The following is a 24,290-nucleotide window of genomic DNA, read 5'->3' as shown; positions in this document are numbered from 1 at the left end:
GCCTGGAGAAGCTTATCAAGACACTTAGCCACCATATCATCGTCATCCGTAACAGGAAGGCAGAGGCTTCACAGTTAGTGAAGACTGAGCATCGATTATAATTTAACTGTATATGTGCATCTATAAACCAAAGCATAGTCTCCAAACGCAGCTTGTGTTATTGTTTGATGATTGAAGTCAGTGCCATACTATTTTATCATTACATAACACAGAAATTAGACACTATTTGATGGTGTTCAGTAATTCAATGTTATTTTTTTAGTTATTTTCAATTATCTGTCAATAAACTGAAAATTAGAAGCTTTTTACATCAAAATGTTTTTGGAATTTCAAAAATCAAATTGACCCTAACCCTGATGGACATGCCACGTGGCACTATGAATGTCTACATGCCTGCAAACTGTCTTGTCATATTTGAATTTGGTTTATGCTCTTGTCTGCAAGTATAAAGTCTATATGCTATGAAAGCCTGTACATTACAAACTTCAGAATGCCAACATAACTGGAGACAGTTATTTTTGGAGACAGACATCACTGCTGATTGTTTCTTTCCTGCATGCTTTAACGATGTATTTGTATAGAATAGTATAGAATCTAAATTAGTATAAAATCTAAACTACGAGACTGATCTCTTTATACGTTGCATAGATGTAGCATGTGGATCTTTTTCTCAGAGTGCCTCCGTCTGTAATACTTCAGGAAAAGGGCATCTTGAAACTATCTCCAGCCGCTGTCAAGATGATGCACTTTTCCTTATGTATTACCAATGGAAGCCCTCTGAGAAAAATATACCCATGATGTCTATGCAACGGATAGTGTATCAGAAATTTCTCGTAGTTTAGATGTCGTAATGACTTATTTGTATAGACTATATTTACTAAAAAATTACTAGGGAGCAATTGAAACTTTCTGGAACAATTTAAATTACTTGGTTACAATGCAGTGGGGGTTGTTGGTGGTGGGAAGTTCAAAGTTACAGGTTAATCTTACTGTATATTGCAAAGAAGTAATGGTGAAAACACATTTGAGGTGATTCATTTTATTATGAAAAATTATACAGAGCAGCTTCAAGGCAATAACTGTAAGTATAATATCAACCAAGCCCAATTGGTTCATGCACCAAAACCTTTTAAGGTTTGTGTAGGAAATGGCAACTTAACATCCAACATCCATAAAATAAGTTCAAAAGGGTATTTTGCAATAGTATTGGCCTTTGCTTGTGGGCATCCACCTGATTCTTCTCCTCAGTGAGTCTGTGCCGGCGCTAAACAGATATATCTGTGTTCTGATTCTGTGGTGCAGTTCATGGGCGTCCATGTTTTTGGGTTCTGGGCTAACACACAGGTGGAAATAGCACCATCAGGCTGGTGTTCTTGGGTTCTGTTCTTCTTAAGTCTGGAGAACGAGAATGATCGACCATCTGTCCATGACCAATGTCCCGGGCTTCCAGACAGTCCTTTGAACAAACACACGAATCACATATAGCAATAAAAGATAACTCTGTATTGACTCATGGAAAATGTGCAAAGACTAACAATGAATCCCATACCAATCCAAAATGGCTTCTTCCCAGCTAATTTCCATAACCATGTCATGTCTTTTTTGGAGTGGACGCTTGTTAGGTGGCAATCAACCCTAACAAAAAAAAAAAAAAGCATTAGTTCGATTTAAGGCTAGTTGGAACATGTTCTAGCTGGATAGAACCAGCTGGATTGCACTATAGATCACATTATTTTTCACTTCACCTTCAGCAAATAAACAGGGCCTTGGAAAACATAGATTACAACCGGACCAATCAGTGTACTGATCCAGAGTACATTTGTCTAAAGTATGTGAATTAACTATACGTCACAGTCAACACATTTCAGACCTTCTATAAGAATAAGTGCCACAAACAGTCACTGTGTTAAATAAAGGGAAGAAAACAATTTGTTAGTGTTCTGTGTGTATCCTTACAGTAGTGTGCATGCCCGCTGAGCACTGCTCCAGCTGGCAATGCCAGGGCTCAGGATGTAGCAGTGCCTCCTGTAGTGGGTCCAACCGGTGGGGCAGGAACTGCTAACTGACTTCCCAGCCTGAAACATGGAGGAAGGGATAGAGAGAGTATGAGTGAAAAAAAGTGAGTGTGAGAAAGATCGAGGGAGAGAGATTACATTAGCCAGTATGTGGCAAACATGATATTGTCACTTCTGTTACCATAACTCTTGACTTCTCTCAGGGAATGCAAAGTTCTCATAGTTGAATTGTGTATTCCGTAAAACTACACTCCGGAGTTCTTACCTTGCGCTGTCGTCCAGCTCGATGGGACTTGGGTGAAGGAGAGTCCCCCTGTGGGGCATCCCCTACCCTGACCTCGTGGAGGACCTGCCCCTGGCCAGACCAGCTCCAGATAGGGGTCAATTGGAGGTCAGTGTGCACCTGGGGCACCGGCTCAGGGCTCACAGGCTTCTCCTCCTCCAGCCTCAGCGGGATCAGTCCATGAACCTATAGTGTGCACAGTAAAAAAGATGTGATACACTGTCATAAACTGAAACTGTATCTAGCAAACCTGGGTTGGAATAGTATTTGAAATACTTTGAAATACTTTAGGTGCAGTTTATTCAAGTTGCTTAGCATTTGCATTTTGGTTCCATTGCGCCAGGAAAGCAAAATAAACCAAACCTCAAGAAAAGTATTTCATTTAAATACTATTTCGACCCAGGTCTAGTTTTTAGAATGTCTCTCTCCTTTGAAAGAATTAGGAGGTTTCTATAGAAAATACTTACTGTCCAGACTTTCTCTTCACTCTTCCTCTTGACCCCTGATTGATGAGCCTAGGATCCCAGAAGAGAGAAATACAGCATCTAGAGTGATCTCTTTAATCAAGTTCTCTAAATTATGGTGTGACTCACACTTTACATGTTGATCATACCACCTGTTCTCTCCAAAAGACAGGAAAGAGGTGAAAGATACTTCAACAAGCCCATAGTAATTATATTCATGACAATAACCCATTACAACAAGTCCTTCTCTGAATATCTGTGGCTCACCCGGGGGCCATTGCTGCTGCTGCCCAGCACATGTAGTAGCCTTGAGGTCTGGTGGCTGTTGGCAGCCTGGTCCTGGGGCTTGCCCTCACTGAAGTCCAGGTAGGCCCTCCGGTGAGGCACGTCCCCCCTGGGTGGAGGAGACTGGCTCTCCCACAGCAGGTCTGTCTGGATGTCAGTGACATGATCCTCTTCTGGCTGGGGGGAGTGGGGTGGGGGGACACGGGGAGGAGGTGGGGGGGCTAGTCTCTCGTCCTCCTCCACCTTGAGGTCATCGGGGTCACATCTCCCTGGTGCAAGAGATGGAAGTGTGTTTCTCAAATGTGGTAATACATAAAATGTTGTTGGACCCATCCCAGTCTAACACTGCGACCCAGCGGATCTCCACCAAAAATTGGGTTACAGGCAGAAACATTGCTTTATTTGTGAGGGAACAGTAAAAAAGTTTTTGGTGGGTTATGTCACAAAAATTGTTGACAAAATTATGCATTAACATATTAGTTAACATATTATGCATGGAATCCAAATATTTTCCTTTGCCTACAGAATATTGACTGTGTCTTTCTTAATGTACCTCCTCTGGGATCCACAATCTCCACACTGGTTGAGTTCCTCTGACCCAGAACAGTGTTCTTGGGTGCTTTCAGAACCACAGTGAATGTCTCGTGGTTCTCCTCCAGTCCATCGTCATTAAGGTAAATGTTCCATGTTTTCACATTGACCCCTGAATCGCAGTACACACACACACACACACACACACACACACACACACATTCAGAAGATATGTAGTTACGTGTAGTTTGTTTAGGAAATATGGGAATAAATATGGGAAAAAGACAGGTTAAGTGATACAGTACTGTATGTCCGTGTGTGAGGTGAGAAACCCAAATGGGTTTATAAAGGGCACATGTCAATCAACCTTTTTGTTGATTCTGGAAAGGAAATAAAAAGTGACAGTTGCCAATCTCAGACCTGGGTCGAACTGGATCAGGCTAGCTGTGCTGTGAGTGAAATCTTTCCCGACTTTGGCCGTACCCTCTATCACCTACAACAGAGAATAGGGGTTTAAGAATCTTTGACATTGAATAATTCAAATTATTTTATAAGTTAGATTATTATAGAACTACCTTTATGTGAAAGTCAACAAAAGAAAAAAAGGGAAAAGACAAAAGGGAAAAAAACCTAATTTAAATTGACCGTATTTTTATACGACTGAGTGTAATGTTCATACTAACTTCAGCCCTACAGTGGCTTATCGCAAACTTGTTTTTTTCTGGATTGGTACCTGGATAGCTATGTAGGCAGGGTCAATGCTTTTCCCACTGCGTTGGAGTTGCACCTGCAGTGTTGCTGCATTCTCACACACCCGGTAACACGTAGCGGACAGCTCCACACGAGACCACGCTAGCTCCAGTCTGCAAGGAACAGGTGAGTTGAGAGTGGTTAAGATCTCTTTTGTATGGTTTCCATCTGGACTTGTTTACTTAATATTCTAAAGAAATGTGCTTATTTAATGGAAGTCTACATACAGTATGTGCATTGATTCAGAGGACTGGGAGGAAGGGGTCACCATTAATATATTCCAGGTATGCTTCCCATACAGATAGCGTATGCAAAGGCAGTTTATTTCATAAACAGTCGTTGCATAAACGTACATTTCAGGCAGCATGGTATTTCCAGCAGGGTCAGTGACCCGGAACTCAAGGCTGTCCCCTGTTACCTCCATGTCTGTGGGGATGACATAGAGCACGGCACGCTGGTCCAAATCCCTCTGGGTGAAACGTCCTTTGATGTACGCCCCTAGGACAAAAACAGAGAGAGCTATTTCAACAATCCTATTGACCACGTTACAATTACTCTGGTGTACAATGATGTGCTACTCTGAACCAGCTAGCTTTAACCAGGTGTACCTGTGAGGGCATTTTCCAGGTAGCCGAAGTGCGGTGGCCTTGTGATGATGAACTCCAACTCCTGGGCTGGGCTGTCGTGGTCAGAGGCCTGGAGGTGACGAGAGGTGATGTAGATGCCTTGCCTGGCCCCCTGGAGGTTCATCACTGTGCTGGGGGTCCGCTTGGTTACCAGGTTGGGGGGGTTCTTGTCAACCTGCTCCAACTATGGGTATACAGTTTGTTTGTTTGTTTGTTTTTCATTGGTTAATTGCTGAAATGCAATGTGTTAGTACTGGGCTGGAACTAAAGTTTGCACTCCTGTAGCTCTCCAGGACCAGAGCAGGTCACTGACAGTTGTGTAATTACACAAAATCGCCAATAGATGGAGCTATCATTATGTGTCATGACGACTGCTAGAGAATGGTTTGTGTTACTGGCAACTAAGAGAGAACATGCCAATGAATTACAAAAATATCAATGCATATTTCGGAGTATGATTGAAGAATAGATTGTAAAACTCTTAAGACCACATCTCTCCTTAGTAATACTACATGTCCCTTCTTGTTCTATGATCCATACCACCTCAGTCCATCGCCACTCCGTTCTGAAATATAGCTGCTTTTTGTCGTACACTAACTGCACCTGAACCGCGCTCCCCAAAGTCCCCCCTTGTGAGCTCTGTTTTAGATATTATTTATGATGCTTATGAAAGCACGGCGCAGTCAGGTGGGGGACAGAGGTTAACCATTGAGAGGAGCAAGGCCCTGTCATTTGGCACACAGCAACACATCACGATTCAAGCTAAATGATAGAGAGAGGAGTCCCGCAGGGCTCGCTGAGAGAACATTTCCTGGCCACACTGCCTCACCTACCCCTCCCCAGTATATACACACACACACACACACTCACACACACACACACACACACATATAAACTCAAATAAAACATCCCCCCGCCCCCACAAACGCACACACACACACGCACACACACTCTTGGAGGCTCAGGCAGGCTATACTGGCCAACATGTTAGCCGCCTGGCTGACTGCTCGCGCTCTAGAATATTGGAGTGTGTGTTGGGCTACAGGAGAGGGGCGGCACGAGGCACAGCAGCCTGTCCACCGGGCCCATCGGCCCACCAGACTAGCAGGTTAGCATGCCATGCGAGACGTGGGTTAACGCTCTCATCTTTCTCATCTTTACCATGAGGAAATAGAATTATTATATATAATGCAGTAAGTGAAATATACAGTAAGTAGTAATTACAGTAGTAGGCTGAACACTTGAGAATAAAGTTCCTTTTTCAAAGTTAAGTCTGTCTACAGGGTACTGTTTCTGACCTTAAGTGCATGGTTAGCTCACTTTTAGTGCTTGTAAGAATGTGAGCATCTGATAGGAACTATGACATGTATTGACTTATAAACTAAGTCAAATCTATGTTTACACAGTGTTCCGCCATAGAATTTGATAAGCGTTTGAGCCTCTTAATCTCAGAGGGCAATAAGAGACGGCAATAAAAACACACTATTTCCACCTATCTTTGGTAACTATCCTGTTCCCTAACTTTAAATGACCATTTTTTCCTATATCAAGGCTGTATTTAGAATGTATAGTCCAGTGTGACCCACCTGTATGGTGAAGACCACGGGTTCCTCCTTGAGCTGTCCATACTCCAGGTAACCCTTGTTGGTGCCATCCGAGGGCAGGAAGCAAAACCTGTCAATCTCAGCCGGGCTGCCTGGTTGATGCTGGTAAGCCAGGTCCAGGTTATTGACGTCAGTCTGGGTGAATAGTGGAGGCGAAAGCGGGTATCCCCTCAAGAGAAGCTTGCCGTACAGGGGAAGCTGAGTGAGGGTGTAGGTCAGGTTCCCTACAGCAGTGTCAGGGTCAGTGAGCTCCAGGTGCTCTGGTGTGATGGTCTGCACACTGCCCTCTGTCAGTTGGAAGTCGGTATTGCGGTTGAGGGAAGGCGGGATTCGATCTCTGTGTTCTATAGTGAAGTGCAGGGAGCCACTTCGGGAGGTGTCTACATTGGTGATGACAAAGCTGTGGAGAAATGTGAGCAGTTGAAATTCGTGAAAAGCATATTATTTGTGTAAGTAAGCAGTATTTTTCCTGACCAAGTGATCCTGGTAGGAGTAACAGAGTTGTGCTTCAAAAATATCAAAACTCTTGCATTTGATTGAGAAATCACTAAATTCATCACATTTTTCTCCCATGAGAAATAATAAATCCAATCTAACTGGCAATAAATCACTCTTAAGGGCCTCTTTCCCATTAGCAGGCTTGGTGAGTCTTAGTGTGTGTTCACTGGCCTGTCCACAACCATTGTCACTGTACCATGTGGCCTGACCACATGGTACAGTGACAATGCACTGGACCTCAAAAGAGGGGATAAAGGGGAGTGTGTGTGTGTGTGTGTGTGTGTGTGTGTGTGTGTGTGTGTGTGTATGTGTGTGTATGTGTGTGCACGTGTGTGCATGTGTGCGTGTACAGATTTTGTTCAACCTGCTGCCAAGTCAATCTGCCACTAACACACACAGCTCTGTAGCCCTGCAGCTGATAACTGCCCCAGGCTCCACCACCCACGACAAACAACACACCGGCCGCCACCACACACACACACACACACACACACACACACACACACACACACACACACACACATTTGCAGGTCCGCCTCTCTCAGCCAAACCAGTGTAACATCTGGCACCACCGCCCCATATTTGCTGGGTAATTGTGCCCAGGGATCCCAGTCTGTACACTCCACTCTGGCCGTCATGGCAACCGATGCCAACCTCTGTTATTATTCTCCTAATAATGCCCATTCATCATCCGCTGTCACGGCAACATACAGACAGAGAGAGAGACAGAGAGAGACAGAGAGAGAGAGAGAGAACCTGTGCATTGAAAACACCTTCTGCCTGGTGCCTGAGCCAGGTCTCAGCATTGACATACAGGTGTAAGCTCAGGTGTGGCCCCATCTGAGAGAACGCCTCAGTCACAGCAATCTGCCAGCACCCCCACCACCCTCCACTTTGAACATACAGGCTCTGTTACTGTTAAATGGATTTTGGTGGCGCCAGCCTTGATTTCAATGTGTATAACTATTTACAGTTGAATGAGCCTGGCGGACATCCTGAAGAAGTCGCACCCTCACCAATGTTGTCAATTCCTTTGCGATTGTAATGGGTCTGAAGAAATCGCACCCTCGCCATTCCTTTGTGATTGTAATGTATCTCACACCTTGTCCTTTGTTGGGAATCTTATCTTAACTTGAGGGCATGGTGAAAATAGCATTTTGGGTATTCTTAATGGAATCTAGGATCCGATATGATTGATAGTCTGTCACACAGGGATTAGCAAAGCATTATCAATCATTATTAATCATGAAATATCTTATGTTTGACCCGTCATCTATTCTTCAGTGTTTTATTTTCTTATTCTATACTACCGTTACTGTTAACTCATGAAGCTGGTTAACTACATAGCTGCCTCTGATAGCACTATGGCCAATTCTAATTGACTGGGGATACTGTACTTGTACTCTACTAGAGACATGCCTACTCAAAATTCTGAACGCTTTAAAACTAAGGATGTGGTCAGCTATTTTGTCTTCTTGCTCCTCTCTCTGATGCAGACTGCTCGTTCCATTGCTCCCTGCATGTGTCACTACAGAAATAGTCATTGGCGAGAACTGGGCCTCATACTGTGCCACCCAATGCTGGCCCGCTATCATGTCTTCTCTCTGACTGCACAGGCGATGTGCGCGCCCGCTAAATTGCTCCCCCTCTCCTCTTGCCTCCTCCCTGGCTGGCTTGGCTGCAGAATGGCTGCTGGCTCCCAGCTGACCCTGAGGTGAAACCAGCCAGGGCTCTGGGTGACAAACCCAGCCCTCAGACACACGAGGGACGGAGAGGAGAGAGGAGAGGACAGGTCAGCCATACGCCTTCTCCATCTAGCAAGCCTCACTGCCAAATTGGCTGGAAAAGCACATAAACATACTGTAGCAGGAAAAAGGCTCTCATCTCTTGACACTTTTCTCTTTTTTCAATCTCGCTCTCTTCTCTTTTCCCATATTCGCAGTCCAAATGTGTGTGATACTTTTTGGGAAGTGTGATGTCCCTTTTAGAAGATGCAATTATATCAACAGACCAATTCATGACATTGAATACTGTTTTTTTTAGATACGACCACTTGATGCCAAGTGATTTGTGTGTTTTTGTGAGGAGTTTTTGTGATAGTGGTTGTTGAAAGACAGTTCTCAAACCACTAGACTTTGTTTATCACTCTGCTCTGCGGTTCATTTCTAGGGGTAGTTTCCGCACCTCTGTTCTTTTGTATTAGTCTGTGGGTCGGGAATCTTTGACTTTGAGAAGGGCTTATCATTGGATTTTATTTGTAGATAAAGCAGTTTTTTTAAAACTACCATTTTACTTCACAACATTGCTTTTATGATGACCTCGTGATGATCAGACATGCTCTCACAGCATGCTACTTTTTATTGTCACACACTGGTTTAAAGTCTTTAGTTAGGAATCAGCTCACAGAGACATGCTCTTGTTTTGATTAATTAATGTGTGTATTTTGTATTTTATTGTGTTGTATTTTTTTATGTGTTGTTTTATATCATATTTGTATTGTAAACAGGGCGCTGCAAAAGATACTTTGGTCTCAGTGTGTCTCCCTGAATAAATAAAGGTTAAATTAAAAAAAATATGAATATGAAAGAGAAATATGAATTTCAATTTGAATGGACAATAAACCTTTACATTTGAAACAGAAATAATAGTTATTATATACAAAACATTGACATCCCTTGCTTATTTCAGTGCCACACTTACTCATTATACTGAAACATCATCTAAAGTGTTACAGTAGCATCTTCTACCACAATATGAAATGATTGTACAAATAGTCACATGATAATCACATAATGTTACATTATAATTATTCCATTTATATACATTATAATTATTCCTTTTTTACTATTTGATGATTATGTCGTGTATATCAACATGGCAATCTGACCTGAAGTAGTCCATCTGGGCTGTGTGGCTGTTGTCGTGGGTGTAACATACGCGCTGGGCAGCCACGTCCAGCTGGGTGAAGGTGAGCAGAGGCACCCCGGGATTCTTGATGGCGTGGACGTGTCCGTGTTTAGGAGGGATGGACATGGTGTACATCAGCTCCTCCGGTCTAGCCGCTCCGTCAGAGGCCAGCAGGATGTCTGTGGTCAGGATGACCCTCTCGCCCTCCATCAGAGATACAGGCTTAGTGACAAGCATGATGTCACCTAAAAACCAATGAGAGAGGTGCAAAAAGGTCAAATGTATTTCAATTAATATGCAATTCTGTAGATTAGTTTCATGGAGGAATGAGTAGGAATCAAGCACTATAATTATTCCAACTAGAAAGACAAATTGAAGTTACAGTATGGCGTAGACAGTGCTAATGACTTGTCGTAGTTTTGTCATGTGGTATGTCTATGTGCAGTGAAATTGCAGGGAGTTGTCCCTTGCTGATAGTGCCTTGACTTTCAAGCTGACTATGAACTGTACAAGCAGTCCAGCTACATTAGCAGTTGGAGTCGTAGTTTGCCAACTAGCATTGCTATTTAGAGGGGAAATAGGGGAAAATCTGAGACAAAAGTCCAAATTCAACCAAAAAGAGCAAAAGAGGAATAACAACCTTAAGAAATATGTTTGTTTACACTATGAATGGGGGAACAAGGGAATGACGACTAGGGAACGGGGGAGGGACGTAACGCGGCTCTACAGCTGTTCCCTGCCTGATCCTTAAATTATTCACCGTCCGAGGTGTGCGCCGGAGGTGTGCGCTCTTCCTGAGCGCCGGAGCACCTGAGCGTTTCTCACCTCCACTCCTCCAGGATCAGAGGGTAGTGAGCCAAGAGGGCCACCGCTGCTGCTCGCCCTGCCCTCCCTTCGCCTCACTCGCCATGCTTACCCAACTGGCAAAGCTGGCTACAGGGAGAGGCAGAGCTACTCAATTATACATGCACAGCACTGACGCAGGGGCTTTCGCAGCCACTGTTGCGTGCAGGTTACAAAATGGCAGCCGTGGTCACCCAGGTGGGCACGGAGGCGTGGTGGGGTTTTGAGTTTTTTTTTTTTGTCCTAAACATTGTCAGTCTACAGTGTTGCAGTTGACAGAATTCTTGTACAGGAACAGGTTATTTGATTATTCAGCAACTGAATATACAGTAGCTTCACATTACTTTTAGAAGGAGAATAGAATGAATAGTTGTTTTCAGCTCTGCTTGAGCTCTGCTCTATCCTCCCAGACAACAGGCAAACACGTATCACTGAGGAGGCCACAGTGCAGCATACTGCACCTGGTCTGGTTGTTTTACCAGCGTATTTTAGGTAATACAATTCTGTGGTTATACTTTAAGTGGTTATCTAGTGCATTATGTTGATATACATGATTAGATTCCTACTGTATGTGGCGTTGTGGTGCAGTTGTCCTCACCCCTCTGGACAGTGCGTACTGAGATGAAGAAGCTCTGAGGAGGGGACTCATTGTCCACGTCACTGAGGAAGAAGCGGAAACTGTCGTGACCTTTGAACCCACTGCTTGTGGTGTGGGCATACCATAAATGGTTCATCTCAACATCCTCCTGGGTGAAATTCTGACCTGGCCCCAGATCTGACCAGCCAGCTTCTGTCTGTGGAGAGGACACACACACACACACACACACACACACACACACACACACACACACACACACACACACACACACACACACACACACACACAATTTAAATGATGAAACAGTTTAATTGAAATGCATTCGTAGGTGTCACACTAACCTTCAGCTGCAGCTTTCCAAACCTGGGCCCTGCTGTGAGGATGTAGCAGAGCTCATTGTGAGGGGTGTCCAGATCCACTGCCTCCAACACCACACTGGAGATGACCCTCTTGGCCATAGAGTCCACCTCCACCCCTGCATTCCTGAGAGGAGTCATGGAGGGGAGGTATAGAGGACATGGTGAGGAGAAGAGAGAGACAGAGTGACAGAGACAGCGATACTACACCATAGGCCATTGAAGGAGAGCTACACTGAGATTATGGCACTGAGGGTTAAGAGATAGACAGACTAAAGACCACAGAGACAGACAAAGAGGAGAGAGAAAGAGAGAGAGAGAGAGAGAGAGAGAGAGAGAGAGAGATACATTTGTAAATGGCACTGAGGGCTAAGAGATAGACAGAGATATCTGTAAGGGACTCTATGTAACATTTACTTCGTCTTAGAATCAAAAGTCATTGGCAATAAATGGGAAACTGAATATTTAGTATTTTCTGATTTTAACAATTCAGATATTTGTCTTTGCATATCAATTTACATCAGAGAATATCCCCTTAATAGGGAAACAACATGTGTAATTACATTGTAGCAGAGCATTGAGAGGGCATTGAGCCCTAGAGGTATGTTAGGGTTAGGGCTATAAAATCACTGTGAGGTTAAAGTATAGATTCTCCGCTTTAATTCAATGTTTTCTTTTTTCAGATTGGTTTCAGCATTTAGAAATTACAACCCTTTTAATACATAATCCCCTATTTCAGGGCACCAACAGTATTGGAAAATTGGCTTGACTGGTGTTTCTGGTTAGTCAGGTGTGTTCTGTCACATCATTTGTGCAGGCATAAGAGAGATGTCAATGTCTAGTATTGATTCTAGGCTTTGCATTTGCCTTTGGAGTCTGCTATTGGTGTCTGTCAACATGAGGACCAAAAAGCTGTCAATGACAGTCAAGGAAGCCATTATTAGGCTGAAATATCAGAAAAGCAAACGGGCTGGTAGGCCAAGGAAGACTTCTACAGTGCAGTTATGCTCACCATAATTAAGAAAACACCAAAAACAACTGTCCCACAGATCAGAAACACTCTCCAGGAGGTAAGCGTGAATGTGTCAGAGGCTACCAACAGAACTACAGAAGCTTCACTGCAAGATTCAAACCACTAGTTATCCTCAAAAAGGATGGTCAGGTTACAGTTTGCTAAAAAGTAGCTAAAAAGCCTAAGAAGCCTAAAAAAAAAAAAAAAAAGCCTAAAGAGTGTTGCAGAGTGACTGCAAGAGGACGATTCATCATACAGTAACACAATGACCCCAAACATACTGCCATAGCAACTAGAGAGTTTTTCAGGGCCAAAAAGCGGAAAGGTCTTCACTGGCCAAGCTAATCTTCAGATTTAAATCCAATTGAACATGCATTTCATTTCCTGGTGATAATATTTTAGGCAAAAAGACCTCAAAACAAACAACAACTGAATATGGCTGCAGTACAGGCCCGGCAGAGCATCACCAGAGAATATACCCAGCATTTGGTGCTGTCAATGGGTCGCGGACTTCAGGCAGTTATTGCATGCAAAGGATTGTTGATGAAATACTAAACGTGAGTACTTTATTTGGACATTATATGATTTTATATTAAAATGCTGTACTCTAAATGATTAACCAAATCTGAAAAATTTAAAAAAGTAGTATCATAAATGAACATTTCTACAACTCACAATTGTCTCAGGTTTTGCAGTTATGGATCGTGCCTTTAAGGGTGACAGGCACAGAGAGACACCAAGAGCCATACTGAGGGCCATACAGCGAGACACTACCAGCATCACCAGCAGAGAGAGACAAACACTGAGGGGCCACAGAGGCACCAATGCCTAGCCTAACCTAGTCTGCGTGCTCAGATGAGCCCTAGATAAGTAGATCAAAGAAACACCAGAACCAAACTGCCCCCCTGCCTCACATGGAACAAAAGGCGAGTAGGAGCGGACCTGTCACAGCGATCCACCAGGACACCGCAAACAAGGAAGCAGGCATCTGCCAAAAAGCCACATTATTTCTGCCTTCATGGCCTTTACAGCACAAGCACACCCTCTGCCAACGCACTGACTCAAAAAAACTCCTGATCTAAGGAGAAAAGGCAGGAGTGGCGGCTGGCCGCGACAGCACAAAGACCTAGTCAAGGATGTAACTTAATTCCCAGTCACTCATTCAAGGGGGACACAGATTTCCTCCTGTGCCCGCCACATGTGCATGTTCTGTCCCACTCACAATCCTCTCTATTCCCTCTCTCTCTCCCACCTTCACCCCCCTCATCCCCCTCTGCTTCCCTCACGCCCCCATCTTTCCCTCCCCTCCCCTCCCCTCTGTCCGCCTCCTTGGCTCCCAGTTTGTCCCAGGGCGTCCTTACTTTAGCAGCCGGGGTTTTTCATCATTGACTGGTAAGACACGGACCCACGCTGTCCCCTGGACTGTGTGCACGCCATCTGTCAGCTGCATGGCGAAAGTGTCCTTGAGGGTTTCCGTGTCATCGTGCATGTACATGATCTTCATTCCTGCGGATAGGGGGGCAGGAGGGGAAGAGTCAGGGAGAGTGGATGAACAGGAGGGCAGGTTTTTCAGGGGTGTTTTCGTATGCATTCCGTCATGCTATAAAGTTAAATAAAGTGCTGTGTACCTACTGTAACACTGAAATTAAAGTTGAAAAACATAGCAAATTTAATCCAAATAAACTGATGCAAATATTTCACATTCTCCCTTTAATTATAGAGATTAGCTTTTCAGAACCAATTCACTGCTATTTATGTTCCTATGTCTGGTTCCTAAGTCTGGCAAAGCAGTATGAACATGACCATCAGATGTCACCATATGCACGGTATGACCATGCTGCTACAACACATCACACACAGGAAGCAAGGGCAAAGGTTATCCACGGAGACAATCACCACCATGGTCTTTTTTTTGCCAAACAGCTTTTACACCCATCCAACTGAGCTAATGCCATGTTCACCGATGTTTCCATGGGTCTGCTGAGCAGGCTAACAAGGAGAGCTGTGTGTGTGCGTGCGTGCGTGCGTGCGTGCGTGCGTGCGTGCGTGCGTGTACGCATGAGATGTACAGTCACTGAACACTCAGTGCACAGTGGCTGAGAGGTAATTGCGCACCAAGAGACAGGGAGAGGGGGAGAGAGAGAGAGAGAGAGAGCAGTTGGAAGGACTTTTTGCAGGGGAGGCAGCAGCACCACGGGCGCTCTGCGACCTCTGTCTCCAACATCTGTTCAGCAAGGGGTTAGACCCCGGCGACGACAACAAACGGCAGACCTCTGGAAAGCACAGCCTAGGCGGGGGGTGGGGTTGGGGTTGGCGGAGTAGTACAGGGCAGGCTGGCCTTGTAATGGGACCCTATGCCTGTAAGTACCCCCATCCATAAACAACAACCTTGTATCCATAAAAGAACAAAGACTAACAGGAGACACACTGGAAAAAGATTTCCTAATACTTCATAAAAACATGTGAGGACGTACAGAAGCATATGACATCAGCTGCTAGGCTGTCACATTGTTGTAATGGTGTAAAAAATTAAAAGGGCTTTTGTGTGTGGACTGCAGAAGCATGATGAATCTAATTTGGATAGCAGGCTCCCGTGGGCTGGAGGGGTCAACACTGCGAAGGTCAAAATGTCCGCAGGGGCATCCAGGTCAAAGGCATGAAGATGTTTAGGTTTACTGGACCTTTACATGTATTAATATTCCTTATTTCACAAAGCGTAAGGCTGTTGTATTTCTTGTGAAAATCTAAATGGGGGATTTCAATGGAAAATGGCACCAATAATGTCAATACCTGAGCTATTAGTTTAAAAAGAAACACAATCCTTTTGGTATACCTTGACAACATTCAAGTATTGACTGTAAGACCAGGCCAGATTGATAAGTAGTTCAACTGGCACCAACAGATTTTTTTATTTCTAAATTATTTTTGTGTTTTTTTTAAAAGCATGCTGGCGATTCCTCACAGCAATCATTTGGGAGAAGGTCTTTCTGTATAGTGCTAACCTGTGATATTCACATGAATTATGACTCATTTAATGCACAGTGAATTATAAGAGACGTTACAATGTATCTAACTTCCTAGAGCTACAAATAATCCTTGACTGACAAATAATCACGGAAATTCAAAAGCTGAGCTATGGAGGTTATGGTAGAAATAATTGTTAATTCTAAAATAACTGAGTCAAACATTTGCTGCAAAATCAATGCTCTCTGACGATCTCAAAACATACATATTGTACATAAGTTCTTCTCTGATGGTTGGTTGTGGATCCTAATGGCTATAGTCCTACATTTTTGTCTCCAGTGCAAGAAAACATGCAACTCCAGGCTTAATTATGATCAATGAGTATCTCATACAGTAAGGGTCTACTACTACCTCTAGCCCCTAACCCATAGGCACTCTTGTAGATCAGACATTTCTGAAGGCGGACAAACCAAGTCTGCCCCCCTTCTTTCAATCCCTTCCCCCAAATGGCCATTGTAAACTTATACAGACAAAGGAACTGTCTCACTTTGATGTTGAGTAACTGTGGTTTGCATGCGACTGCATCTCTTCGGAAACTGATAAGATCAGGTCTGATTGGTTCATCCTGACAACTCAAAAGGCTAGGGGTTTGGAGTACAGCACTTATTACTCACTCACCTTTTCTCAGATCCTGCATGGTGAAGGAGTGCACAAGCAGGCTCTGCTGGAGGAGTTTAGCGCCCATGTCCTTGTAGCGACTCATCTCCCCCCCATAGATGCTGTTCAGCAGGCTCCCGTGGGCTGGAGGGGTCAACACTGTGAAGGTCAAAATGTCCGCAGGGGCATCCAGGTCAAAGGCATTAAAAATGACAGGGTTCAGGTCCTTTATACCTCCCTCTATCACCTGGGAGTAGAGACAGAGAGAGAGAGAGAGAGAGAGAGAGAGAGAGAGAGAGAGAGAGAGAGAGAGAGAAGGTGGGGGGGGGGGGCAGGGCAAAAAGATAGTGAAGAATACATGAGAGAGGGATATTACATATATTACAAATATTTTGAAAATTAAGTCATCACCAATCAAAAACGGTTTAAGCAGGTGTAAGCAAGGGGCGCAGGATGCATCTTCAAAGAATCGGAACAGACCTAAAGACTCGGAAAGGCCAGAGAATAAACTCACAGAGAAGTTGCTGAGCAGCAAGGATGGGGTCTCATCATTGGTGGGGTTGATGATAACATAGAAGGGGACGGGGTTGGACTTGTGCACTCCATCACTCACGCTGACCAAAAACTGGTCCACGGTGGGCTCCACTCCCTGGTGGTCGGCCTGGACGTAGTTGATGTAGCCTGCACTGAGGTGGAGGAGGCTGAAGGAGACTGGGACCAGAGAGAACAGCAGGTGGTGGTCAGAGAATGAGAGAAGAGTGGACAGCACCTCCTAGATAATGCATCATGCTACCTTTTAGTCAAATAACGGTCTGTGAGTTTATGGAGTTTGCATACAAAACCTAAGCCTATCATCACACCATGCAGACACAAGGCCCCACTGACCCACTCTCAGCCCTGCGTTGCTCTTCTCGGCACCGGGCGAGGGCAGCGTGTTCTCCAGGAAGCCACGCTGCGGAGTTGTCTCCAGGAGGAAGAGCAGATCGTCTGGGGTGCTGTCAGGGTCCAAGGCCCCCAGCACTCCCCCACACAGACAGGCTGAGGAGCCCTCGTCCACCACAAACATGTCACCTGCCAGGGACAGACACAGAGCATGACAGAATACCCAACAGGGTCAAATAAGTATTGATGCTTCTTAAACTTGAAAAATTAAGATATACTGCTCAAGGTCTTACAAACTCATTTTCTGAAGTGTGGCAGCCTTTAATTCAATATTTGGATGATCAGTTCCATTGTAATGCATAGCTTATTATCGATATGCATGGGAGTGTATTTGTGTGCCTGTGTGCATGGATAAATGTATCTGTGTATGTATATAAGTACATGTGCATGTTGGTATGTGTGTGTGTGTGTGTGTGTGTGTGTGTGTGTGTGTGTGTGTGTGTGTGTGTGTGTGTGCACATGTATGCAAGTACACTGGGACAAGGTTGTTTCACATACCCCATTTGTACTGTTCACCTTTTTCACTTATTTTTCCATAATCCATCCATCCATCCGTCCATCCATCCATCCATCCATCCATCCGTCCATCCATCCATCCATCCGTCCGTCCATCCGTCCATCCAGGCACCCATGCACCCACCCATCCAACGCTAGTCTAAACCTCTGTCAATCCATCCAATCTCCACTCTCCACTCTCCACCTCCCTTCCTCCCCCCTCCTCTCTCACACTCTCTCTCTCCCTCCTTTCCTCTTTTGGTTCTTGGCCAGCCCGCTGCCACCTGGGTGCTGATAAAGCCATCATGCCCATGCTCACTGGCATCTGTGCCCATTTACAGCACTGATAAATAATGAATAGAGACCCGGCACTGGCGGGGGTTTCGGGGGCGGGGGTGGGGGGTGTGTGTGTGTGTGTGGGGGGGGGGGTGGGATTGGGGGTGTAAGTTAATAACTAGCAGTCTGGGATATAGGTGATAAAACCATTCATCCATCCCCCCATAAACAAGAAAAGAGGCAAAGCCGGATTCCTCTGGTTTTGCTTGGTTAATGCTCTTACGCCCGCCTTGTGCCTTTATTCAATGCAAATTAATTAGACGACTACATTTCCCTCACTAACTACTCCCGTTTTGGTGGGCTGCTGTACAGTAGTGGTGAAACACCCCCTATTTCTTCCTGCCTGGGATTAGCGAATTAGAAGATCATGCTTGTGATGGGGCAGGGATGGCTAATCCCAGCAGCGAGCAGGGTATAAGGGAGGCCTAAACGTGTCTTTTTCTTTTGTGAATGAGGGATGCGCTTTTTGTCTTTTGTTTGCTGAGACCCTCATTGTCCGGTGGCTCTCGTGGGTGTCTGCATGGCGTGGTGTCTGTTGGCTAACACTAGTTCTCCTCCCTTCCTCAGTAGGCAGTAATCCCAACCAGCTGTGTGTGTGCCCTCTGCACACAACAACATTACAAAATACTGTCTACACACCAGCAATGGATTTCACTTACAGTTTACCCTCACCAACACACACACACACAAACACACACACATGCACGCACACACGCAGGCACACACACAGATATATATATTTTCTTTTAAATATATGTGCAAAATCAAACACAAACTCATGCATGCACACACGTACACAAACAGACACACACACACGCACGCACTCACGCACACACACACACACACACACACACACACACACACACACACACACACACACACACACACACACACACACACACACACACACACACACACACACACACACACACCCCTACATCCCCTCCCTAGTTGCTATCCTTAGCCTTCTCATTCTCTCCCAATGGTCACTGTTCCCTATTGATAACTGCAAAGTTGCCTTTCACATGCAGAGATTTACAGACCAATCCCTCTTCTTGGCTCAGCTGAGCATTCCCCCTCCCTCTCCAGGAATTTGTGTGTGTGTGTATGTGTGTGTGTGTGTGTGTGTGTGTGTGTGTGTGTGTGTGTCCGCGTGCGCGTGTGGGTGTGTGCATGCACATGTGTGCGTGCGTGTCTGTGTGTGTGTGTGTGTGTGTGCCCGTGCGCGTAAAGACACAATGCTTGCCCTGCTGCCACTCCCAGTGCAGAGTGTGTGTGCGAGACTGATTAAGTGATTCTGCTACAGTGATGTCTCTCACCACCTGCCACAGAATGCCCCACAGAGGGCAGGAAGAAAATTACTTCCCTAGTCTGGGTGCATGTTCTCAGACATTAAGGGGATTGTCATAAACACATTATAGAAAACCATTACACATCAGCCAAAATCCGAACAATGGAACTGAGATGATGAGGAATCTTGTAACAGCTTGTTCCATCCACACATTCCCCCCCCTACATAGAGGAGCACTGACTAAGGGAGACCAGGGCTGTGGTCCTATTCCCTGCCCTTCTCACTGAAGTGTGCACCAACTCTTGTATTTCCCCCTCCTGACACAGAAGCCAAGCTGTAGTTTACCCATGATTACTGTTGGTGTCTTGTCATTGACAGGAAGCACCGTCACGTTGAGATCATACACTGGAAGTGTTCCATGTAAAGGGACGGGCGGGGGCAGGTCATCGCCATGGCAGCAGTTTTCTGTTGACCCCGCCTCTCCATCTGACACGATGAGGGTGACCGAGTCGGACACAGGGTTGGGTCCAATCTCTCCTCCTATAGGTCAAAGCGGTAGGTAGTTAGGAGTATCACTTATTGTCAGTGTTTTGTTTTTTTCTAAGCATTTCATAGATGGGAGAAGGATGGGAGGACAAGACAGTACATGAGACAATGGCGGTTAGCAAAGTTTAAACTGAATGTCTCACATGGAGAAATGTTCTTTAGGAACACAGTGAAAGATAAAATAATCTTGTCAGATCTGTCAATATTTTACTTGAAGATGTATTATTGTAATGTTATTATTGTATTGTAATATTGATGGTACATTGTGTCAAAAATAACCACGTTAGGGATGGGACGCATATGCGCATATGCATTGACATGTAAATAAACAAATCATTAATTCATTCATGCATTAATTCAATCATTCACCTCCACCTTCGACCAATGCTTTAGATCAGCCACGTTTATTGACATGTCAATTCTGTGAGGTTAGTAGGACCCTTTTACTCCTCACCTGTGTGTATGTAGTAGATCAGACCCTGGAGGACATCCTGTTGGGAGAACTTGTCCACTGTGACCCCCCCTCTCTGCAACTCTCCTCGGCTGGGGGTCCTGGCCAACATGTATGTCAGCCTGGCATCGTCACTGTCTGCATCTGTGGCAAACAGGTACTCAGCTGTGACCTGCACCCGCCCCCCCTCCTCACAGGTGAAACCACCACGTAGCCCTGGTCCTAGTTGGGGCGGTTCGTCGTTCACTGGTAGGATCTGAGCAGAGGGAGAAAAGGTGGCCAAAATATAGAATTTTGCCTTTGGCTTGAAACGTCACAACATAATGTCAGGCATCGCAAACGCACCTGGAGCATTTTATCCTCAAGTGAATTTCACTTTAACTGTACAAAGTAAGAGGGAAGTGAAACCACATTAAGTAACATGCAGTGTGCAGTGTGTGTTAGATAAACATCGGACATAATGCATGTTGATTGCACTCAAAATAAAATGTATTGTTATGTTAATATTAATGTCAATGTACATAATCATCATTATATTTTTATCTTTTACCCCATTCAACATTGTCAGCTTGAGCTGACATCATCATGGCAGGTTTCGGTCCACTCACCTGTACTGGTAAGACTACATCAGCAGAGCTGACTCCATCAGATACTATGAGACCAACACTGTCCTCCACTGTCTCTGAGTCATCATGGATGTACCTACAAAGACGGGTGGAGAGATGCTTAAACCTATTGCACTACAGTACTGGTCCACCTGTAGTGCACTTCACTTACATCCTACTATTTCACACTCCTGTACTGTCTGTCCTCAGAAACACTCTTTCTTTGGTGCGTTCTCATAAACTTTCCCTTCCTCCATAGCATGTCCTCATCCAGACTCTCTCCTGGGAATCCCCTCACCAAGGCTGGGATTCAAACAGCAGAAAGGGGCTTTCTTCACTTTGGTTTCACAAGGATGTTTGACTTGCACCACAGCACAGCTGCCTCCATGAGGGATTTGCTAATCAAATGTACAACTGATTTAATCATATCCCAATATTATTTTCCCTAGTGTGTGCCAAAACAGACTCCCACTGACTACACTATGTCCTCATCAAGACAAAGTGTCTACAGTGTATCCTCCTACCTGAGCCTTAGCCCTCTGAGGTCCTGGAGGGTGAAGGTGTCCCCTTGTTGGAGCTGGTGTCCCTGCAGCTCCAGCCTCCCGTGGAAAGGTTCTCTCTGCACCCCCACCTTAAGGCCCTCCTCCACACTGTCCCCATCCCGCACCAACAGGTGCTCCTCCGTCACGAACGCCCCGCCTCCCTCCTCTACCCTCAGCAAGTTGGTGAACACCTAAGGAGGGAAAGAAAGTAGGGCCGGGCTTAATTACGTTTCAATTCAAGAAATGAAGGGGATGAAATGAAGTGGGCAGGTTTCATTTAATTAACTGAATTTCAATTGATCTCCAACCAATACAGTACTGGTGACAGGCTAGGATTAGTTTGGGTCAGTTTAGGTCATCTTAAAGTCTTTAATGTCTGGTCTGAAATGTAGTTTTATGTTGCTAATACCAAGCTTGGAGAAATGTTATTGTATCATTAAGATCACTATTCACTTAAATGACATGCATGACGTCACCTCTGGAGCCTGATTGTCCACGGGGGTGACGGTGATGTTGAAGACCAGGCCACTGATAGTGCCACCATGGTGGTCACCCACTGAGAAGACAAACTGGACAAAGACTGGCTCTGGGCCGATGTCCTCTATGGGTGGCATGTAGCCAACCTTCATGTGGTTCACTGCATGCTAGGGAAAATGACAAGTGCCTTCCTTAAGGTCTAGTAATGCCCAGTATACTGTAAGTACACTGTAAGTACACTGTAAGTACACTGTAAGATAACATAATGTAATCATGATAAATGCATAGCAGTGCAACACAAATTAATTTCAGGTGGGGGGATGAATACTCTTGCAAGGCACTGTATATCACATCCATACAAATGTAGCATAAACCGATAAAGGTATTTATGTAATAGCACAAAATATACCAGTTAAATCTTTTATAACCTGGTATTGTATATATAACCTGGACATTGGCAGGAGATTATATATTTCATGAGGCTCCAAATAAAAACAACAACAGTACACAGTCCCTTTAGTGTTATGTTTAAAACTGATTGTCTTGATATGATGCCTAATTAATCACAGAGTAATGAGATGAATATGTGAACTGCTTGTATGTCTGATACCTGAGTGAAAGACTTTAACACAGGGACCATGGGGTCCTTCTTCATTGAGTTGGTTGTGTCAGTGTAGAACAGCCGCCCTGCATCAGGTAGCCTGCAATGAGGAGCATATTATTCCATGACTACACATGGTACAGTAGCAGTGTGGTTGTTATACAGTAGGGCCCTGACTAGTTCCTGACAATGTGACCAGACCAGGAATAACTCATCGTAGATGTTTGAGGTGGGGCTCAGAGTAAGGCCCTACTTATAGAAAGAGAAGACCATACCATATACAATTCGTAACTATAAGTCAGGGTCTTATTTATAGTAAATGATAGACCATACTATATACATAATATTAAAGCTGCAGTAGGCAACATTCCACAAAGATTATTTTTATTATAGTTTGGTGTAATTGTCATTACATGCCAGCTATCAGTATGTAAAATGAGAGAAGATCCAGCTTATATGATCTCCCTCGCTCTGCAACCACTCTCTCAAAAATCTCTGAGCATCCTACCATTCCAGCCAATCAAGTGAGGAGTTGTCCCAACCCCCTGTCAATCATGCACATGAGTGCTGCATTTCATTCCAGTTTTCAGCTCCACTGCACCAGAGAACTGGCTTGCTAAGCTGGCCTGATAGGCTGGATGGACCGGGAGTGCAAAGATTGTTGAGAGAGTGATTGCAGAGCGAGGGGCAGTCATAGAAGCTGGATCTTCTCTTACATTTTACATACTGATAGCTGACTGCGTGTAATGACAATTTCACCAAACAATAATAAGCTTTGAATATAGAATATAGAATATAATCATATAATCATTATTGTCATTAAAATGTTTCATCACCCAGTGCGTGTGGGGCTGAAGCAGGGTTGTGTGATGAAGAAGGAGAGGTCAGTATCAGGGTTCTCTGTGTCCCTGAAATGGAGGTGGCCCTGGGTGAGGTAGACCACTTCTGTCTCTCTGACCGTGACTGAGCGAATGCTGCCCAACACCTCCACTGGGAGCTGGTCTTTCACTGGGAACACGTGAACCACCACAGTCTACGAGGGGGTTCAGAGAATAGCGCAATGAGAGTACCACAATAGCATACAGAGAGTAGCACAATTGAGCACAGGTAGTATTTTAAAGGTGCTGCAAAGAAGTATTAAACGTAGAATCCAATGCTGGTTATTGAAATAATTTTTTTGGCAACATTTTTCTAGTCAAATATATCCTATCATTATTTCCCTGTCAGATGTTCTATTCCAAAGCATTGTAAAAGCAATGCCCTGTTGTCCTGGTTCTTTGCAAGTTTACAGTACGTACATGTTTGTGGGATAGGTTGGGAGGCTGGTGGTTGTCTGAGAGAGTGAAGTCAAACGAGTCTTCAAACAGCTCCTCTCCAGAGTGTCTATAGTAGATCAGACCCTGGAACAGGTCTCTCTGTAAGAAACTCTTCACTGGCATACCTAAGGGACATATCAATCACAGAATTAGAATTGTAGTTATAGAGATATAGTTATTTATAATATGATATCAAGCCTGTGAACCCAATTATTGACACTGTAGACACTGATCTAAGGTCAGTTTTATGATGTACCTCTAATGGTTGAGGTTAGAATTAGGGCTGGGGTAAGCT

The 24,290-nt window shown here is 44.6% G+C and overlaps 1 protein-coding gene across 1 annotated transcript in view; it reads right to left on the bottom strand.

The window, feature by feature from the left end:
• Positions 1 to 1,034: 1,034 nt before the first annotated feature.
• The window catches only part of frem1b (Fras1 related extracellular matrix 1b), a gene marked incomplete at its 5' end in the record, with an annotated part of 30,288 nt that continues 7,032 nt past the window's right edge, over positions 1,035 to 24,290 (bottom strand). Inside the window, 27 exons of the mRNA XM_083671076.1 lie at positions 1,035 to 1,456; positions 1,550 to 1,635; positions 1,957 to 2,075; positions 2,281 to 2,484; positions 2,766 to 2,813; positions 3,030 to 3,316; positions 3,601 to 3,750; positions 3,999 to 4,071; positions 4,312 to 4,441; positions 4,682 to 4,826; positions 4,937 to 5,138; positions 6,541 to 6,958; positions 9,944 to 10,208; positions 11,405 to 11,600; positions 11,746 to 11,887; positions 14,134 to 14,278; positions 16,415 to 16,640; positions 16,908 to 17,104; positions 17,279 to 17,464; positions 19,803 to 19,997; positions 20,458 to 20,710; positions 21,063 to 21,156; positions 21,584 to 21,792; positions 22,078 to 22,245; positions 22,689 to 22,779; positions 23,516 to 23,712; positions 23,978 to 24,120. Coding sequence (XP_083527202.1) covers positions 1,245 to 1,456; positions 1,550 to 1,635; positions 1,957 to 2,075; positions 2,281 to 2,484; positions 2,766 to 2,813; positions 3,030 to 3,316; positions 3,601 to 3,750; positions 3,999 to 4,071; positions 4,312 to 4,441; positions 4,682 to 4,826; positions 4,937 to 5,138; positions 6,541 to 6,958; positions 9,944 to 10,208; positions 11,405 to 11,600; positions 11,746 to 11,887; positions 14,134 to 14,278; positions 16,415 to 16,640; positions 16,908 to 17,104; positions 17,279 to 17,464; positions 19,803 to 19,997; positions 20,458 to 20,710; positions 21,063 to 21,156; positions 21,584 to 21,792; positions 22,078 to 22,245; positions 22,689 to 22,779; positions 23,516 to 23,712; positions 23,978 to 24,120 — 4,781 coding nt within the window. The 3' untranslated portion in view covers positions 1,035 to 1,244. The remainder of the gene's footprint in view (positions 1,457 to 1,549; positions 1,636 to 1,956; positions 2,076 to 2,280; positions 2,485 to 2,765; positions 2,814 to 3,029; positions 3,317 to 3,600; positions 3,751 to 3,998; positions 4,072 to 4,311; positions 4,442 to 4,681; positions 4,827 to 4,936; positions 5,139 to 6,540; positions 6,959 to 9,943; positions 10,209 to 11,404; positions 11,601 to 11,745; positions 11,888 to 14,133; positions 14,279 to 16,414; positions 16,641 to 16,907; positions 17,105 to 17,278; positions 17,465 to 19,802; positions 19,998 to 20,457; positions 20,711 to 21,062; positions 21,157 to 21,583; positions 21,793 to 22,077; positions 22,246 to 22,688; positions 22,780 to 23,515; positions 23,713 to 23,977; positions 24,121 to 24,290) is intronic.

Source organism: Argentina silus, assembly GCF_951799395.1.
Source record: "Argentina silus genome assembly, chromosome: 6".
Taxonomy (NCBI): domain Eukaryota; kingdom Metazoa; phylum Chordata; class Actinopteri; order Argentiniformes; family Argentinidae; genus Argentina; species Argentina silus.
Note: the sequence above shows the minus strand (reverse complement) of the source record. Positions and strands in the feature narration are given on the sequence as shown.